The 20,613-nt window shown below is 35.9% G+C and overlaps 1 protein-coding gene across 5 annotated transcripts in view; it reads right to left on the bottom strand.

The window, feature by feature from the left end:
• The window catches only part of USP37 (ubiquitin specific peptidase 37), a 96,013-nt gene that overhangs the window by 20,079 nt on the left and 55,321 nt on the right, over positions 1-20,613 (bottom strand). For 4 of the 5 annotated variants that reach the window (XM_077885597.1, XM_077885599.1, XM_077885598.1 and 1 more), the window contains 6 exons: positions 15,693-15,810; positions 14,360-14,439; positions 11,377-11,541; positions 9,413-9,478; positions 6,577-6,718; positions 2,766-3,021 (listed from right to left, as the gene is read on the bottom strand). In XM_077885597.1, the coding sequence (XP_077741723.1) occupies positions 2,766-3,021; positions 6,577-6,718; positions 9,413-9,478; positions 11,377-11,541; positions 14,360-14,439; positions 15,693-15,810 (827 nt within the window). The remainder of the gene's footprint in view (positions 1-2,765; positions 3,022-6,576; positions 6,719-9,412; positions 9,479-11,376; positions 11,542-14,359; positions 14,440-15,692; positions 15,811-20,613) is intronic. The other variant, XM_077885600.1, reaches the window with a different exon arrangement.

Raw genomic sequence — 20,613 nt, 5'->3', positions numbered from 1 at the left:
TAGAGAAGACAGCTAAGGATGATGTCCTGGGAATACTCCACCAATTAGAGTTCTGGCTGGGGGGTGGGGTGGATAATTGAAGTGAGTAGCTGGTTGGGTTTAGTAGGAAGAAAACCCCCTGCCCAAGTATGGTTATCATGGAAGCTCAGAGAAAAAAAGCTTTTAGAAGTTTTATTTTTTTTTATTTATTTTTTTTTGCTTTTAGAAGTTTTAAATGTTAAGGAGGGAGTGGTGAATTATGTGAAATACCACTAACATAAACTTGATAAACACCGTTTCAGTAGAGTGATGGGGAGGAAAACCCACTTGGAGAGGGTTGACAAGAGAATGGGAAATGGTAAAAAAGTAGAAAGAATGAATAAAACAACTCTCTCAAAGAATTCTGCTGTGAGTAGAGCAAAAAAAGGGGGCAGTAGCAGTAGGGGAATAGAAGGTCACCAGAGTTTTTTTAAAAGATGGGGTTTTAAGAATTTTTAAGATTAAGGAAGAAAAGAATAATTTAAAGAGAGGGAAGACTTGATACAGAAGAGAAAGAATATAATTTCAAGAGAGATCTTTTGGAAGGCACAGTGGATCAAATTCTGAACATGAACAGAGGACTGGCCTTAAATAAGAGCAGGGATATTTCCTCCATAACAAAAGTGAAGGCAGAGTTTTCATGACTACATCTATCTCTTTGAAAAGTACACAGTTTATCTATAAACCTAGAGTGTGTGTGGAAAGAGAAATGGATATTTGAAGAAGAGATCATGGAGAGTGAGAAAAGAAATTTACTAAAGAAGTATAACAGAACTGACTAGTAGCATTTAGTGCCCACTTAAGAGTACAGTCACGAATAAGAGGGAAGTCTAAGCACGAATTTGTGATTTTCTCAGTAATCTTCAGCTGCTTGGATATATAGGAAGCTAGTTGAGCTGGGAGCTGGGGTTGTGTCAGGTGACTGTGACAAAAGAGAAGAGGAAAAGAGATGAGGATACCAAGATCCAGCATACAGGCTGGGAAATCCAAAGAGGGAGATGATGAGTATTTTTAAAGTAGGCTTCACACCTAGCAGGAGCCCAACATGGGGCTTGAACTCACAACCCTGAGATCAAGACCTGAGCCAAGACCAAGAGTTAGACACTCATTTGACTGAACCACCTACGTACCCCAGGACTAGAAATCTTAATGAAATCAAATAATCACTGAATAGAACATAACACTAAGTAAGTTGGAAGGAGAGAAGTGTGTCTCTCTGTGTCTCTGATGAATAAATAAAATCTTAAAAAAAAAAATCTAGCAGATGAAGGTGATGGATGCATTCTCTAGTTTTTACATGGCCTAAAGCCACGTTTGGAAGTTTGGACTTTCATTTCAAAAGCTTTAGGAAGTTATTGCATATTTTTAAGTAGATGAAGGAGAAGGAGATGGTATATATATAAAGACAAGATTGGCTTTTTTGATAATTATTGTTGGTAATAGGTACAAGGGGGAAGAGCCATTATACTCATCTCTCTACTTCTGTCCTTTTTTTTTTTTCTACTTTTGCCCTTCTTCCATATTTTCCAGAAATTAAAAAAAAAAAAAAAAGAAAAAGAAATGCTGCAGCAGAAGCAATGTCTTTGGGTTTCAGTTACAGTAAGAAGGTGGTGAATGGAACAGTGACATTAAAGAAACACAAAAAAGGCTTGTATCCAATTGGGGAAGACAGTAGCTAGACAATAGAGGATTTTATAAAAAGAATATAAAGTACTTAAAAACAACTTTGCTCTCCTCAAAGCTGCTATATGGTTGTAAACCGCAGTGGTTATTAATGATTTTGATAACTCAGTGTTCTCTACTTATAGAGAATCTAGAACTAATTGTATGTAACTTCCTTTGTTAATTTTAGGGAGCTGCAGGACTGAGCAAATATGTGAAAGGAAGAGTTGAAAGCAGGAATTATTGGCAAAAGGCAAAAGCACTAATATTAACCAATGATATCTAATGGCAGTGACTACAAGTTTAATAAGAGAAAGGGATTTCTTAATGATACTTGCATCAAGAAGGAGGGGAAAAAGGAACATCTATTTCCAAAAACCATCAGCTTTCTGTTTCCAATTAGACTGAGGATATACTAATTCTTACTTTCACTTGCATGTAAACTAATTCACAACTGATGAGGCTTAACTCCAAGAATACAGAAAATAATTGTGATTTACTACTATTTATCTCCAAAATTCTCAGCTTGATGTACTGAACACATCAGCTAGACAAATAGATATGCATTTCAAGGATATCTGGAGAACAATATTAGAGTTGGTTATAGGAAGAGATAGTAAAAGATTAGAGACTCAAAACCTGACCTCTTAGTGCAGGGGTCTTTCTACTATTATAAAGGGATGAACCCAAAGGAGAATTATCATCTATACACTAAAACTTAGTACAAATTCAGATGCAGAAAAATGAGGAAAGAATTATACCAGTTTCTGAGGGAGCAGTGGTGAGAAAAAAGTGACCAAAAAAAATGACATTTACTTAAAATGTACAAAAGAATTTTAACTATTCTTTTGATGTACATTTAAAGGGATATGGCATACTTTACCACCAGCCTCTGGATACTACTCACAGTATTTACTTCTCATTTTTTTAACCTGTTTTTTTTTTCTTCTTTTTTAAAGCATGAAAATATTATTAGCCTTGTTACACAGATCCATTTCACCTCCCATTATTTAGAAGCCACTTGTCCCTATAAAGCTTTAGAACATAGCTGTGCCTTAACAGATGTTTATTTTCATGAAACCTACCAGGCTCTGTGACTGTTTTGGGCTTCTCAGTTTCCACAGGGTCTTGATTTTCAGGCATTTCTTGAATATCATCTTCTGCAAATCCGGTATCTGGGCTGCTGGTTGGTTTATCATCATCTTCATGACTCAGAGTTGGTGAAGCTTCTCTCTTACTCATCTCTAAAACAGCTGCTAGCAGCTCTTCTTCGCTCATTCCGTCAAATCCGGAGTTTTCCACTTCTGACTTATCAGGCTCTATTCTGCATGGTTTTGAATCCTGAAGAAGAGAGTTACTTTCAGAGGAAACCACAATGCCTGAGAATATGGCAATTTTTTTTTAATTTTTTTTATTTATTTATGATAGTTACAGAGAGAGAGAGGCAGAGACACAGGCAGAGGGAGAAGCAGGCTCCATGCACCGGGAGCCCGATGTGGGATTCGATCCCGGGTCTCCAGGATCACGCCCTGGGCCAAAGGCAGGCGCCAAACCGCTGCGCCACCCAGGGATCCCAAATATGGCAATCTTAAGAGTTTGATGTGAGAAGTTTATCTCTAAAAAGTTTCCTTTCTTTGATGTTTTGGGTCATTTAGCAACCAATAACTGATGTATGAACTCTGGCAAACCTAATTTTCTTTTAATAAGTACACAGGGATACACGTTTATTTTATTGATTATATTAAGTGTTAAGTATAGGATTTGGAAAATACATAAAAATAATAAATTCACTCAAAATCCATCACTCAGAAATAACTATAGTAAATATTTTTGGTGTATTTTCTTCCAGATATACGTGGATCACTCTGTCACTAAACCTAGTATTTTTTTTGTCATTTTAGTTACATTTTTAAATTTTTTATTTAAATTTAATTTAGTTAACATATGGTGTATTAATTTTGGGGATAGAATTTAGTGATTTATTATGTGCATATAACACCCAGTGCTCATTACACCAAGTGACCTCCTTAATGCCCACCATCCAACTACCCTATCCCCTGACGCACCTCTCTTCCAGCAACCCTCAGTTGCTGACTGAGCCACCCAGTTGCTTAAGTGTGCCTTAGGCTCAGGTCATGGTTTCAGGGTCCTGGGAATGAAGCCCTGCTCAGGAGGGAGTCTGCTTTTCCCCCTTTTTCTGTCTCCACCCCCCCTTTCCCTGCTCATGCTCAAGCTCTGTCTCTCTCTAACAAAATCTTAAAAAAAGTCTCATAGTTTGCCTCTCTGTTTTTATCTTATTTTTCCTTCTCTTCCCCATGTTCATCTGTTTTGTTTCTTAAATTACAACATATGAATGAATCATATGGTATTTGTCTTTTCTGACTTATTTTGCTTAGCAAGATATCCTCTAGTTCCATCCATGTCATTACAAAATGGCAAAATTTCATTCTTTTTGATGGCTGAATAATATTCCATTGTATGTATATATACCACATCTTCTTTATCCATTCATCTGTCAAAGGATAGTTTCCATAGTTTGGCTATTGTGGACAGTGCTGCTATAAACATTGGGATGCATGTATCCCTTCGAATCACTATTTCTGAATCCTTTGGATAAATACGTTATAGTACAACTGCTCAGTCACAGAATAGTTCTATTTTTAACTTTTTTTTTTTTTTAAGATTTTATTTATTCATAAGAGACACGCACAGAGAGAGGCAGAGACACAGGCAGAGAGAGAAGCAGGTTCCATGCAGGAAGCCTGATGTAGGACTTGATTCCAGGATTCTGGGATCATGCCCTGAGCCGAAGGCAGATACTCAACCACTAGGCCACCCAGGTGTCCCTATTTTTAACTTTTTGAAGAACCTCCATACTGTTTCCTAGAGTGCGTGCACCAGTTTGCATCCTCACCATGTAAAAGGGTTCCACTCTTGCCACATCCTCACAAATACCTGTTGTTTCCTAAGTTCTTAATTTTAGCCATTCTGACGGTATACCTAATACTTCTTTTTTCATTGCTATTTAAATTTTAGGTCACCATCTTTTCCCCTGCTCTTTTCAAATAAGTGAGAAAAATAAAAACAACATTAAGATTATATAAATATTCAGAAATTATTTTCTGAAGCACTTTCTCTCGTTTCTGGGAGAACATGTGACTTTCTATCATTTCTCATTCAAGGTGAGCAGCCACAAACTATCTTTAGCTTTAAAGAAGACGGGAAACAAGTGAATAAAAATTAACTACTAAACTGTTAAAAAAACAGAGATTTAAAATCAGTCACATGAGATGGTGCAAACTCCTAGGAAAATCTGTATCTTCAAAATACTGCCTTTCATAAAGATGGCGCTGAAGGCGAAGAAGGAAGCCCTTGCCCCTCCCAAAGCTGAAGCCAAAGCAAAGGCTTTGAAAGCTAAGAAAGTGGTGCTGAAAGACGTGCACAGTCACAAAAAAAGAAGATCCATACGTCACCTACATTCTGATGACAAAGACCCTGCATCTCCGAAGGCAGCCCAAATATCCTTGAAAGAGCGCCCCCAGGAGAAACAAGCTGGATCACTATGCCATGATCACGTTCCCCCTGACTACTGAATCAGCCATGAACAAAATAGAAGACAACAACACACTTGTGTTCATTGTGGATGTCAAGGCCAATAAGCACCAGATCAAATAGGCTGTGAAGAAGCTCTATGACACTGATGTGGCCAAGGTCAACACCTGATCAGGCTTGATGGAGAGAAGAAAGCATATGTTCGACTGGCTCCTGACTATGATGCTTTGGATGTTGCCAACAAAATTGGGATCATCTAAATGGAGTCCAGCCGGCTATAAATCTAAATATAAATTTTTTTCACCATAAAAACAAAAAGTACTAACATGTGTCAAGACAGAAAATGATGAAGTTCTGCTTTCTCACATTATTGAAACCTCTAGATTACATGGTTGGCCTGTAAGTAAGTAAAGTGGTTGGCCTGTAAGTAAGTAAAATGCTTACTACAGTCTCCCATATATTAATAAACAGTAATAAATAAAGCGAGTAATTATTTCAAGACCCATACATAAAAGCAGCTCTGAAGATTAACAGGAGAAAGCAATTTACCTGTAACAACTTTTATTTCTAGGGTCTCAATCATGGAAACAACCTAAATGTCCATCAATGGATAAATAAAAATGTGGTATACACATACAATGGAATACGATTCTGCCACAAAAAAAAAAAGAAATGAAATTTTGTCATTTGCAACATGGATGGACCCTTGAAGGTATTATGCTAAGTGAAATAAATCAGAGAAAGACAAATACCATATTTCACTTACATGTGGAATCTAAAACCAAAACAACCCCCACACCCAACAAGTTCAGAGATATAAAGAACAGACCAGCAGTTGCTAGGGGAGGAAGCCAGTATGTGTTCACATGAAATGGGTAAAGCAGACCAACTTCCAGTTATAAAATACATAAGTTGTGAGGATGTAATGAAAAGAGCTAGACTATTATTAATATTTTATTGCAGATCTGAAAGTTGCTTAAGAGAATAGATGTTAGAAGTCATTATCACAAGAAAAAAAAATTTTTTTTGGCTACCTATGTATGGTAATGGATGTTACCTTACTGTGGTGATCTTATTGCAATACTTAGAAAAACTAATATATCAATTATACCTCAGTAAAAAAAAGTCCCAATCCATTTTTAAACAAACTGGTTTTGTAGTTACAGAAAATAAACTCTTTAAAGCTAGTGTTTCGACAGATCCATTAAGTTTATGAGTTTATGATCTGTGTATTTACTAAGTTTGTTTAAAAAAAAAGTTTGCTGATGCTGGTTTTAAAGCATTTGTTTGGACAGTAAGAGCTATACAAATATTTTTCAAATATTTTGATGAGAAATTACTTACTTTTTCCAGGTCGTCCTGCTGCTGTTCACAGCCTGACATTTCACAAAGTCTCTGGCTAAGGGCCACAGAGCGTTTTAGCTCATCCTCACTGTCTGAATCAAGGCATAAAGCCAAGGAGCTCTTGGATTTGAAGGTGAAATTCCTGTAATTTAAGAGAAAAAACCTATAAACATCTGTCCCTGTTATTCCCTTGATGTATAAATACCAAAATAAAAAAAACTTTTTCATTATGGAAAATGATTTACAGAGAAAAAAAAGATATAGCAAAAAAGGTGTATTTAAGCATTACCTTTGCCCCACTCCAAAACAGCCATGCTTTGAAAATTAACAATTCTTATGTTATAGTAAAATCCATTGGTAAACTAATCACTTTGTGCCTTTTTTCTTTTAATGATTAACCCCAAAGAAGTTTTTGTATTTATAAAGCAAGTATTCTACTAAATGCATGCAGACATAGCAATGAATAAATGTTTTTGACAACACTGTGCACGAGGACTAATTCTTGATCTTTTAAATTATGATCCATGTATTTTAAAATTAACAGTAACATTCCACTTATCCAATTATATGTAGATCAGACTTCTGGCAACCTCTATTTTCCAGAACACAGGGATTCAAAGGCAAGAAAAAAGGCTTCTGAGGAAACAATAATTTCAAAGCCCATGCACTTTACTCTTTAGACAGGGACCCTTTCTTTCCCAGGAAATGGTGTATATAATAATGTAGCAAGTTCATCAAGAAATGAGAGCTAGGAAATGAGAGAGAATAACCACAAAAAGGGCAATAAAGACTATAAAGTCATTTAATATAAAATGTTTTGTAAGAATTAAAAGCCTCTTAGGGCATTATCATATTAGAACATAGTGCAATAAGTGACACTTATTAATGCTGTTAAGTCACTAAAATATATTTAAATTATCTTCAATGTATTTTTTTTAAGAATATAGGGTAGGTATTCTGTAAGGTTATAGAGTATATAACCACCTGAAATGGTTAAACATTTTAAAGATTAATGCTTAAAAAAGCAAGCTTCAGCCACATAAAAATTTGTATATGAAATATCAAATATCATCTTCAATGATACCAGATAAGTAACGTGTTACTGCATTGTCTAAGTGAGCTGAAAATAAACTAAAAGAAAAAGTGGTAAAGGTCAAAGAGCATGAACTTTCTTTGATGGAGGTTAACGTAAATTCATATACTATACTAAAAAAAAAAAAAAGCAAAATGGAAATTGGAAAAATGCAATTAACCTAAATGTAAAAACTATAAATAAACATATAGAATGATGGCACCAAGAAATAAGAGGCCACAATGGAAACCAGGAGGATTGCATAGCAATGTAGATCAAAGAAAAGAGGCAAGTGGTCAGTGATAAGCCCAAACATAGTCTGTGGCTGAGAGTACCCAGGATATCACTGCACTCCAGCCTATACACTTGAATAGCCTCCCATTATGTGTTCAAAGGGTTTTTAGTATAACTTAGAAATAGCCAATTAGCCATCTTAATTCCTCATTTCTGATTTGACGCTCACCAAGCAAAACTGAGTGTATTAATTTGTTTATCCATGTAAATACTTTGCTGAAGGAGGGTGACACCTGGCTACTAATGTACCAGGGTCAAATGTGACAAAGGACATTATAAAAGAACCAATGGTATTCTTGTTCATAACTCAGCCTCTTTTAAGTTTGATCGGCATGACAGGTCTTCTAGGGCCTAATTATCCTTTATTGACCAACTCTCAAATTCTCATACTAGTAGACCCTGGAGAACAGATGACCATGCCAAATATAATGATGCCCAATGAAACCATCTCCTTCTTGAAACTATAGTGATTTGGTACATAAAGAGTGCATTCCATTAATAATTACTATATTCACAGAAGGCAGCTTGCCTGTAGTAAGGAAAAATATTCATCCTGTAAATGCATCACTTGCTCACTTTCTAAGCAGCCAAGTGGTATTGCTCATTTGTATCTTGAGAACGGGCAAGAGTATTCATATCGGTACCATTTCAGATTTCTAGTCATGTTAGTCATCTGGTTTTAATTGCACTGAAAAATAATTAACAGGAGGAAAAGAAAATAGCAGTTCCCAAATGTCATTTTATGGTTATATAAGCCCCCCAAAGCCCTTAAACAACAGAAGTGTCTCTTTTCTAAAAGTACTTTGGGACATCAAATTTTCAGAAAAACTAATTTGAAAGATAAATGACAGCGAAGTCATTTAGAATTATTTAATCAGGAACTGTGGTTCTAGTTAAATCATAGAGGAGATATATTTAAAAAAAAAAGTATTTGCTTCCTTTTCTTGGACAAACTTCCATCTTAAGTAAAAAATATAAAACATTTGTAGAATAGCTACAGTTCATTGTGTGTTTGTTTTCTTGTTCCCTTTCAGAATTGCTCCAGTTCAGTGTCTAAGACAGGAAGTCCCAGACTGGTTAGCAACAGGTGAAAAAGATATTTTGGGATCCCCAAGTGTACCTTTGAGGAACAGTGCTTTATACCAACAGTGGCTATTTTATCCCTTCAATCCTTAAAATCCCTTGTCATCAATTTCTACACTTATAGGATTAAAATATTACATATTAACAGATGACTTAAGTTTAAAAACAGAATTTTGAGAGGATCACCTGAATGTGCTTCACTGTTAAAGATTTGTTATACCCTAGGTTATAGTTTAAAGCAGATTCAGGAAAATTACAAAGTATAGTAATACAGAGCAATTATCATGCAAAGAAAAACAAAGAAAAGGGAAGGGCATAATCTTGGAAATCAGGGTAAGCCAAATCCTTAAAAATACAAATTTTGGGTACACAAGAAATATAACTCACTTTGAAGGTGTAGAAGGGCTGGTGATGCAGGAATTCACCATTTGAGAAGCTTTCAATGGTCTAGAACTATCAGAAAATTAGAAAATATATAATGTATATAATTACATTATTAAAAATATATATTTAACTATAAAATGAATTATTCCCTACTATAGTTACTTATATATCCTTTTGAAAAGCAAATAAGTATAATACTAATACTAGCAGTAGAGGCCAAAAGAGAAAACAAAATACCATCTGTAGGCTTTTCCTGATCCAATGATCTAAATAAACAGCATTGGAAATGAAGTCAAAGGTAATGCATATGAAAAGAACAACTTGGGAAAAATGATCTCGTCTCGGTGCTTTACTTTTAAGCAATAGAGTAATAATAGCTCTCATTTATTGAGGACTTACTAGCTATCAGACACTAGAGTAAGAGCTCATGTGTATTACCTCATTTAATGTTCATACCATCCTATTATTTCCCCTACAGACAGGTCAAAGAACTTGTCCAAAGTCTTCAAGCCATTCCAATGTGGAGTCATATAGCCTGGTCTCAGGCCTGTGATCATGAATCGCCTACACTGATGGCCACAAAGAGTAACAGTTCCACCAGCAGAGGGCAGTTTGCATTAAGCAAATCATCTATTCTGAAGAAAGGCCTTGAGAGAAAACCCAGAAACACTAAGACTCTGGGGAAAATGTCTTTATTAATAAGTAGATCCACCAATGCCTTTAGTGCAAACTTATATAACATAGTATTTATTTCATTAGTCCAAGGGAAATACATTTTATAAAACTGCACCAATTTGTGTTAGCAAATGTTCACTCACTTTCTGAAAGGTCTATGATTCTATTTTAGCTAAGAGACCAGGCTCTTTCAGTTACTAACTGCACGACCTTAAGAAAAATCACTTAAAAAAAAAAAAAAAAGGAAAAAGAAAAATCACTTAATCTTGGATCTTCTCTGTAAAACTAAAAATTTAGGCAAAATCTCTTAAGATCCTTTCCACTTCTAAAGTTGGAGAACTTTATGGTTTTACCAAATTAGAGTTCAAGTATAAAAACTGTAATACATGGCTCCAAAATAATGCAACAAGAATAATGCAAGAAAGAGCAACATTCAGAGAAGTCCTAAGGTTTTCCCAGAATACATGATGAAGCAAAATCAAATGTAAAGGTTACTTCTTTTCTCACAGAAAAATTTCTTGGAGCCTCAGAAGTTCTTCATTCACATTACTGATAATACATTTAGGAAGAGACAAGCAATTTTGGGGGCACTAGATAAAATTTAGTAAACGGTTTCTCAAATTTGTATAACCCAAAGAGTTAGTAAAGGTATTTTTAAAAATGCTTATTCTGGGATCCCTGGGTGGCGCAGCGGTTTGGCGCCTGCCTTTGGCTCAGGGCGCAATCCTGGAGACCCGGGATCGAATCCCACGTCGGGCTCCCGGTGCATGGAGCCTGCTTCTCCCTCTGCCTGTGTCTCTGCCTCTCTCTCTCTCTCTCTCTCTCTCTCTCTCTGTGACTATCATAAATAAATAAAAAATTAAAAAAAAATGCTTATTCTTAAGCCCTATCTCATACTACTAAAACAGAACTGCTAGGGAAAGAACACAGGAACTGGTATTTTTTTAGTGTTCAGGTGATTCTTATGAATATCCAAATCAGATTTATAGTCCCAAAATGTATAAACTTGTCTTCTAGTTATCTATACGACTAAGAGCACTCTCTAAAAAGGTAGTTTATTATGAAAAGCAATTAATGTACAATGGAAAAATTTTGTTTTAAGTATTTTACTTAATTATTTCCATCAGGCAGTAATTTGGCACAAAATCCCAAAATAAATCAAAATAAAATCTCCTGCTTGGGCTGATTTTACCTGAGAGTCATATTATCTAGTTCAATTATCGTTTCAAACAGATACTAAAGCCTTTCTACTTCAAAAGGGAAGGTAAAGAAATTCTCTCCCAAGGACTTACATTGCCATATGTGCACTCCAACCAAGGGTGAAGGGTGGTTTTGTATTTTCAGTGCAATGAGAGGATAGGGTCAGATATCTTGGAATGATGACCTGCTGCCCAATCTTGTTGTTAAGTGAGAGAGTGACATTGAAGCTATACCGTTTCAAATGAAGAATGAGTATCCTGAAAAACAGGAGATGACATTACTAGTTCATACATAACAGAGCTAGCTCTCTTACAGATGAAAAGAGATCACTGTAACTAACCATGTTAGATAGCTTTTGACGTGAATACATTTGGCTAAACGAAAGATCCTTCAAGTACACTCATTGAATACTTGCCATGTGCTAGGTACTAAGAATATAAATAAAAATAAAACATGGGCATTAGGTGGATATTGGGTAAAATATTTATAATGTTACCAGAAAAAACATACAAACAACAAAATACCAAATACAACACATTTTCTTTTAAAATGTTGGTTCTGGGGGGCACCTGGGTAATACAGTCCGTTGACTGTCTGACTCTTGGTTTCGGCTCACATCATAATCTCTGGGTCATGAGACTGAGCCCTGCATTGGACTCTGTACTCAGCACAGAGTCTGTTTAGTTTTTCTCTCCCTCTCCCTCTGTGCTCCCCTTTGTCATTCTCTCTCTAAAATAAATAAACAAATAAATAAATCTTTATTTAAAAAATCTAAAAAAAGGGATCCCTGGGTGGTGCAGCGGTTTAGCGCCTGCCTTTGGCCCAGGGCGCAATCCCGGGTCTCCGGGATCGAGTCCCACGTCGGGCTCCCAGTGCATGGAGCCTGCTTCTCCCTCTGCCTGTGTCTCTGCCTCTCTCTCTCTCACTGTGTGCCTATCATAAATAAATTAAAAAAAAAAAAAATCTAAAAAAATAAAATGTTGGTATTGGGTTAAATCCTTAAATTATTTATTTCAATGTTATATAATTTACCAAAAAATAGGTATTATGTAACCATTAATGGTAATTTAATTAAAATATTAATTAGTCCTTATGTTTGATGGTGAACATTAATTTTTTCAAGATGATTTTTAACAAGTTTTTTTTTTTTTTTTTTTTTTTAAGTAGGCTCTATGCCCAGCATGGAGCCCAACCTGGGGGGCTTGAACTCATTATCCTGTAATCAAGACCTGAGCTGAGATCAAGAGTCAGACACTTAACTGACTGAACCACCCAGGCATCCCTGACAAGACCTCCTATTTCGATGTGTAGCACTTTCTCTGGAGAAAGCTAAGAAAGAAATAGAAAAGTTTTCTCCGCTTACAAAAAGTTCTGTAAAATTTTATGGCAAATATGGCTTGTGGGTCTGAAAAGGCTTTTAGCTCCATAGAAACACTTCTTTTTAGTTACTATTGTGCCAACCTTTTCACCTCTGATACAGACCATAATCTCTGCTTGATGGACTAAATATATTTCACAGCCCACAAGACCATTTTAAAATTTGAATTTCAGAACTCTTATGGGAGTAAATCTCAATTCTAGGCAAAATAATGTCGTTTTATGGAAAACTATTTCCTTTCTTACCGTATGTATATTTATCACAGAAGCCACAAACTATTAAAAACTGTAAATTAAAGTTACTATTTTTTCTTTAAAAAGTATGCTAGAACTCATAATCTTCAAATTTACAACCTGAAAGAGCACAAGGATCCAAATGGTATGAAGAGATTAAAACTAATGGCAAATATTTTGACTAAATTTTTAAATAATCCTACCAAAATAAACAGTAATATGAAACAGATGACAATCAAAATCACTTATCTACAAAGATGAAGTAAACTAAAATTGAACATATTTGATAGATACCAGGCCCTTCAAGGATAAAGGTAAACTGGCTTTAACACTGAAATGATACAAAGGCTTCTAAAGTTTGGAATAAATAAATATATAACAAAAGCGATCTTCCAGAAAAAAGGGAAAACCAAGGAAAAAAATTCCCCTATTTTTTTTTTTTTTCTACTAAAAGAACAAATAACTAGACACTGGAAAAAGGAATAGACATTCAGCTTGCCAGGTCAAACAAGTATTTCAAATTGTACACTGCTTTCCTTAGTTAATGATAGCTGGTCACAATCAATCCTTTGCCTTAAGGTTTGTCTCCCCCATCTCCTGCCTCAAAACAGAAATAGGAAAGAATGTTTCTTGAGTAAAAAAATGGTCAACATAGTAATACTGCTATGATTTAGAAAGTCATTTTTTTTTTAAAAGAAATTCATTTTCTAGAAAGGAGATTACGGAATGTAAAAAAAACTAGTCTCTAGGGGCTAGGTTCCAGAAACTCTACTTACAGAAAAGTGAAGCTAATAAAAGAAAGTAAAGCACTCTGCAGGCAAAGTGCCACATAAATACTTAATAATAACAACCTTGTTTGTGGTTGAGATCTATTCTTGGAAAGAACTAAAAGCTGCACTATAATCACATCATACTTTGTCTCATTAGTTTAGTTTTATATATGTTTACACAGAACTAATAGAAGTTAATTTCAGTCCTAATTCAGAATTGTTTTGATTACAAGAAACTCACTAACTTACAGGATCCTTTGAATAAAGGAATGCAAAACAACAACAACAAACCTGCAGAAAATTACTTTTCTTGTTTTTTTTTTCATGCACACACATATATGTGTTTGTGGCAGATTTTTACTGAAGGTTTGGGATAAGAGAAGGAGACTAGCACATAACCAAATTGCAAATTATAAGTGAATGTCATAATCACCAAATTAAAAATCTACTACCTAGTCCCTACCATTGTTCCAAAATTTCACCAGCTGCATCCTCTTCTTGCCATCTTCCAAGGAGGCTCAAGTGACTACTCTTCTCCAGCATTCCAAGTCTTCTCCCTTTCTTATGCAAGAGCATCCTAACCTAACCCCCTCATATCTCAGCTTTGCTTTACCAATCCATTCTAATGAGCCTCACTTACCCAGTAATATGTCAGTACTTTAAAGAAGAAAAACTGAAGAGCAATTAATTTTACCTAGGTAGCCTGTTAAACTTGTGCCTGACAAGAGCACACTTCCCACCACACTTCTCACAGGAATACTCAAGTTCTTCTGCCTGTAAAAAGACAAGATGGAAAAATAAAGAAGCATGAAGTTGAATCAGCATTACCCCATTAAATACTAAATACTCTTCTCTAGTCACACTAGTTCAGTACAATGACAACTTCAATCGGTTTAAATTTTGTGTCTAGAGCTACAAGCCTTACTAAATTGAGACCTAATCCTCAAAACAGTTACCTTATGATATCACGCCCTATTTCAGACTTCTTAACTTCCTTTTTTACCATGGAAACATCTCAATTTATGACAGCAACTAGACTCTGCAGTAGCAGATTCTCAACCTTTTCCCCATGGATGCACAAGAACCACTGCCAAGAGTATATCCAGATTTTAACATTTGGCCATAGCAGAGATAAGATCACCTTCAGGTTAGGCGGAGTTCCTGGTCTGTTAGGTGTAACTCTACCCTTTTCTTATAATGGAACTCAATCTTCTGGTGACAGCCCACTAAGAACAACTGCTCTAAAAGGACCAAAGTTTGGGGTGGATATCATTACCTAGAGAAAACTGAAACAAGAAATCCTTAAAAAAGGGGAGTAAAGATACACAGGAAAAGCTTCAAATTCTATAATAACAGGAATAGTAAGGAATGATAAAATAAAACAAAACAAAAAAGCAGAGTATTTATCTTTGGGTGGAGCTGGATGTTCATCATTTAAAAAACAGATTTTTTTTTTTTTTTAAACCTTAGGAAGACAACCCTACCCATTTGCTACAATAAAACAAGAACCACTATTAAAGAGACAAAGGGTGATTTCCATCAGTTGTAAGGACTGCTACACAATAGGTCCAATTATGCAATTATGTATGTAACCTGTTAGAAACAAAAGGGAAGAGTCATGTGTACCCAAAGCTGTAGATAAATGTTTCTGTGATATACTGTTACAAATATCCACCAAGTTTTGGGGGCATAATTGGATAGAATCTCCAATTTTTAGCAACACCACCAAATTTCAGCACATGCTTCAAGTTAATATTTATTTACAAATAATTGCTCCTAAGGTTGTCTAAAATACCTGCTATTAAGTTTAATGTATCATCTACTTAAGCAATTAATAATCTTTTTCAATGAGTTAACAGTTCCATTTATTAAGCTTTTAAAATTAAATGTTATTTATAAATATTTCTCATTTATTTTCCCATCAAGCAATTTTGTTGACACTCTGCCTTAAGGAAGCCAATTTCAAATACAATTATCTATGATATATGGAATTTAGGTTTTCAAAAATACCAAAAAATATTACTTACTCTAAAGAAAAGATCAAGAGAATCTTGAATTGAACGAGGAGGGAGTGGTTTTTTCCTTCGAGGAAGGTCAATCGAGAGGTCATTAAACTGTTCTCTTTTGGGAATAATCTCTCCACATCTGTAAGAATAAAAGAAGACAAATGGAAGGACTTTGAAGTTTAACTGTGCAATACAAGATAAAATACAAATATACTTCAGAAACACTGTTCTCGCACAGAACTTAGCAGGTACTGACAGACTAAGACCAGGCATAAGCAATATACAGCTTTTAAGACTTTTCTCATGCTTATTTATTTTTTTTTTAAATTTTCATTTATTTATTCATGAGACAGAGAGAGAGAGAGAAAGAGAGAGAGAGAGAGGCAGAGGCAGAGACACAGGCAGAGGGAGAAGCAGGCTCCATGCAGGGAGCCTGACGTGGGACTCAATCCCGGGACTCCAGGATCACACCCTGGGCCAAAGGCAGACGCTCAATCACTGAGCCACCCAGGTGCCCCCTGTCCCTGTGTTTTTTTTTTTTTTTTTTTTAATAAACTTTTTAAAAATTTTTATTTATTTATGATAGTCACACACATAGAGAGAGAGAGAGAGAGAGAGAGAGGGAGAGGCAGAGACACAGGGAGAGGGAGAAGCAGGCTCCATGCACCGGGAGCCCAATGTGGGATTCGATCCCGGGTCTCCAGGATCGCGCCCTGGGCCAAAGACAGGCGCTAAACCGCTGTGCCACCCAGGGATCCCTGTCCCTGTGTTTTAATAATGAAAACACCTTTTTGTATCGAAAATAAGAATTTAAAAAATCCTATGTGTTCTTGGGGCACCTGGGTGTCTCAGTTGGTTAATCATCCAACTCTTAGTTTCAGTTCAGGTCACAATCTCAGGATCGTGAGATTGAGCCCCACATCAAGAGATGTGAGAGTCTCTCTCTATTCCTCTCCTTCTACCCCTCCCCACATGTGCACTCTCTTTCTAAAATAATCTTAAAAAAAATTCTAGGTGTTTTGGTGAAATTAGCAGAGGTGTTTGATCACTGGATATATATTTTTTTAATTTTTTAAAAATTTTATTTATGATAGTCACACAGAGAGAGAGAGGGGGGGAGAGAGAGAGAGAGAGAGAGAGAGGCAGAGACATAGGCAGAGGGAGAAGCAGGATCCATGCACCGGGAGCCGGATGTGGGATTCGATCCCGGGTCTCCAGGATCACGCCCTGGGCCAAAGGCAGGCGCTAAACCACTGCGCCACCCAGGGATCCCACTGGATATATTTCTATAGAATTTTTAAAAATGGGATCAGAGATCGAAACACCGTATTTATCTGGAAGCAAATTCATTTCTTTTAATTTTAAATAGCTTTAGTTGACGTTCTTCCTTCTGTCTGCATATCAGCATTTATAGTAATATTCAATCTCTTGCCCCAGTTCTCTACTGCCACAGTTGAAGACGGGGGACCATAAAAGTATATTCTTTATTCAACAAATATTTGAGTGTCTCTATCTAATAGGCAGAATTCTAAGATGACCCTTGCCCTTTGTATAATTCCATCCCTTTAAGAGAACTTGTAACCAAAATGAGCTTTCACTCTCATGATGTTACTTTACATGACAAAGATTTTGCAGATATGATTAATGTTACTAATCTTAATGTTGAGTTGATTAAAAAAAAGAGATTATCTGAGTGGGTCAGACTTAATCACTTGAGCTTTTTAAATCTGGGTCCAGAGGTCTCAAACAGAGGAAATCAAGGATTCAAAGTCACACATGTACTGCTGACCTGAAAGAAAGCAAAGAGCACTGCTGTGAACTGCCTATGAAAGCCACATAGCATGAAACTATAGGCAGCCTTTAGGAAATGAGTAGTTGCAGCCAATAGCCTGCAAGAAAATGAGGACTTCAGTACTACAATCATAAGGAACTAAATTCTGCCCACAACCTTAATGAGCTTAGAGGGGGATCCAGATGAGAACAAGCAACACCTTGACTTCAGTCTTCTGATACCATGAACAGAGAACTTGGCCACACCCTGCCTAGACTTCTGGCCCACGGAACTGTGAGTTAATAAATATTGTTTTAAGCTGATAAATTTGGGCAATTTCTTAGGCATCACTAAAATACACCTCCTAAATGCCAGAAACTCTTCTAGTAGCACTGAGGTTACAGCAATGAACAAATCCAAGATAAAATACCTCCCTGCACAAAGCTATACTGGAGAAAAAGACAATAAAAAAGAAGTATGTATGGTATGCTAAAGTGGTAAGCGAGAAAGGGAAAAAAAAAAAAGTAAAGATCAGAGTAGATGGTTGGAATTTAAATAGGGTAAATGCCTAGAAAAGGCTTTTACTGAGCAAGTGGCTTTTACATAAAGATATAGAGGGGAATATGGGGAAAGAGAATTTGAGATAAAGGAAACACTAAGTGAAAAAAGCCCTTAGGGGGGAAAAAAAAAAAAAGCCCTTAGGTACCAGGATCTAGCATTTTTGGAAAAAAAAAAAAAAATAAAGCAAGGAAGCTAATTTGGAAGGAACAGAATGAGAAAGAGGAAAAGAGTGATAGCAGAAGTCAGAGTTAATTGGGGGAAGAGGGACTGCTGAAAAACAGACCAGAGGGGATTTTGCACATTACTGTAAGAATTTCAGCTTTAATTTTACAGGTTATGAAGAGAAGGCTAACACAAACTACTTCCACTTCAAATGGATCACTCTGGCTAATGTGTTTTAAAAAGACTAGAGAGAGACAGTATAGAAACACAGAGACCAGTTTAGAAGGTATTCCAATGCTTCAGGCAAGAGATGATAGTGGATTTGATCAGAATAATGGCAAGAGATCAGATTCTGGATGTACTCTGAAGGAAAAGTTGAAAGGATTTCCTGACATATAAGATGTAGGGATATGAGAGAAAGAGAAGAATTAAGAAATATACCACATTTTGGGGCTGATAAATTCTAAGTATGAAACTGTTATTACTGAGATAGGAAAGACTACAGAAGGTTTTATGGAAAATATTAAGTACTTAATTTTAGGTAATTTTAGTTTTTTTTTAAATTTAAGTTCTTTGAATGGAGAATTCCTCATATTCAATAATACATTATTATACTGAAACACCTTATAATTTAACTGAAAATAAGTCCATTTAAACTAGAACAGTTCAGGGCACCTGGGTGGCTCAGTAAGTTAAGTGTCTGCCTTTGACTCTGGTCATGATCCCAGGGTCCTGGGATTGAGCCCCACATCAGGCCTCTGCTCAGCAGGAGTCTGTTTCCCTCTCCCTCTGCTCTTGCGCTCTTGCACTCACTCTGTCTCCTCCTCTTAAATAAAATCTTAAAAAAAAAAAAAAAAACAACAACCCACAACAGTTTTAAAAAATAAGTACAGGGACACCTGGATGCTCAGCGGTTGAATGTCTGCCTTTGGCTTAGGGCCTGATCCCCAAGTCCTGGGATTGAGTCAAACATCAGGCTCTTTGCATGAAGCCTCCTTCCCCTCCCTCTGCCTGTGTCTCTGCCTCTCTTTCTGTGTCTCTCATGAATAAATAAATAAAATCTTTAAAAAAATAATAAAAATAAAAAATAAGTACATTTGGCAAACTGGCCAAACTAACCCTACAGTGAGATGGGACAGAGGCTAAACAATGAAAATTATAATTTGAGGCGTATGCAATCTTCCTTCAGTCAAAAACTATTTTGTGTTTAACAAAATGTCTTAAAGAAACTTGCTAATACAGCAACTAAAGCAAGGCCTTTAAGGAGGTAGTTGTACCACTGCTGCTGTGGCCTCATAGAACCTTGCTGCTTCCCATATTTGCCACACTCTTGGGCCACTGCTCAGCCTGGCCACCTGGTGTGTGTACATTTCACGAGACTTGTTACTTCATGCATGGTGCATGTACTCCTCAAATGTACACCCAACATCTGGGTGCCACACAAGTGGAGTGCCTGACTGATGCTGTTGAAACAGTACAGCAGCCACTACTTTGATGTTGCCTTCTGTCTTCTTGTGCTGCCTATAGCTGTTCATGTCAGAGGCCATTGAAATTTTCCTATCAAAACAAATTTGGTTGGCACCCCCACAATTAAATGATACAATCACAATTAAATAACTTTGCTTCTCTAACTTGAACAAATTTGTTTGGAAAGTTCATTAGAAGAAAAGGAAAGATAATTGGCTACCATATTATTAACTACTGGTAGGCTTTTCTAGCTTTTACAAGGAGATGGACTATATTTATAAGACCTGGACTTTTTCTTGTAAAAATAATTTTAATAAAAAGACTGACGAAATTATGAAGACAAGAAATGTCACACACTAGTGATAAAAAAAAAAAAACTATTTTTATAGCATCCACGTGAATGTTCAAAATCCTAGTCACAATTATTAGAATGTTGTAACTGAAAGAGACCTCACGAACAGTCTAAGAAAAATAGAATATGCAAGACACAACGGATAGCCAATATATGGGTTTTGAGTATTTCTAAATAAATTTCTCAAAAATAAATGAAAGAGAAGCAATATTCAGAGAATAGTTTTCTTGCGCAGAAGAAAATCCCAAATTTTTGAGATGAGAAAGCTCCATCGTGTTAAAGGCAAAATTAAACAAAATACTTAAATGTAAACTTGTGAAAATGTGAATTTCAAAAATAAAGAATATCACAGATTTTCAGGAAGAAAAAGATTACTCACAAAATCAGGTCTCCCAAATGTCACAAAGTAATATAGCACATGATGAGACAGTGTATGTAAGATATTAAGGGGGAAAGGCTATATGTGATTCAATAATTCTGTATTAACTCATGTGAAAGCCACAAAAATAATTCTTAAACAGAAGAATTCCATTCTAAGAAAAACATTTTCAGATATGTAGTACAATAACTGAAAAATTAATCAAAACAGATCCTTTTGATGTGAAATGCATGGTATAGGGACGCCCGGG

This window comes from Canis aureus, chromosome 36 (assembly GCF_053574225.1).
Source record: "Canis aureus isolate CA01 chromosome 36, VMU_Caureus_v.1.0, whole genome shotgun sequence".
Taxonomy (NCBI): Eukaryota; Metazoa; Chordata; class Mammalia; order Carnivora; family Canidae; genus Canis; species Canis aureus.
Note: the sequence above shows the minus strand (reverse complement) of the source record. Positions and strands in the feature narration are given on the sequence as shown.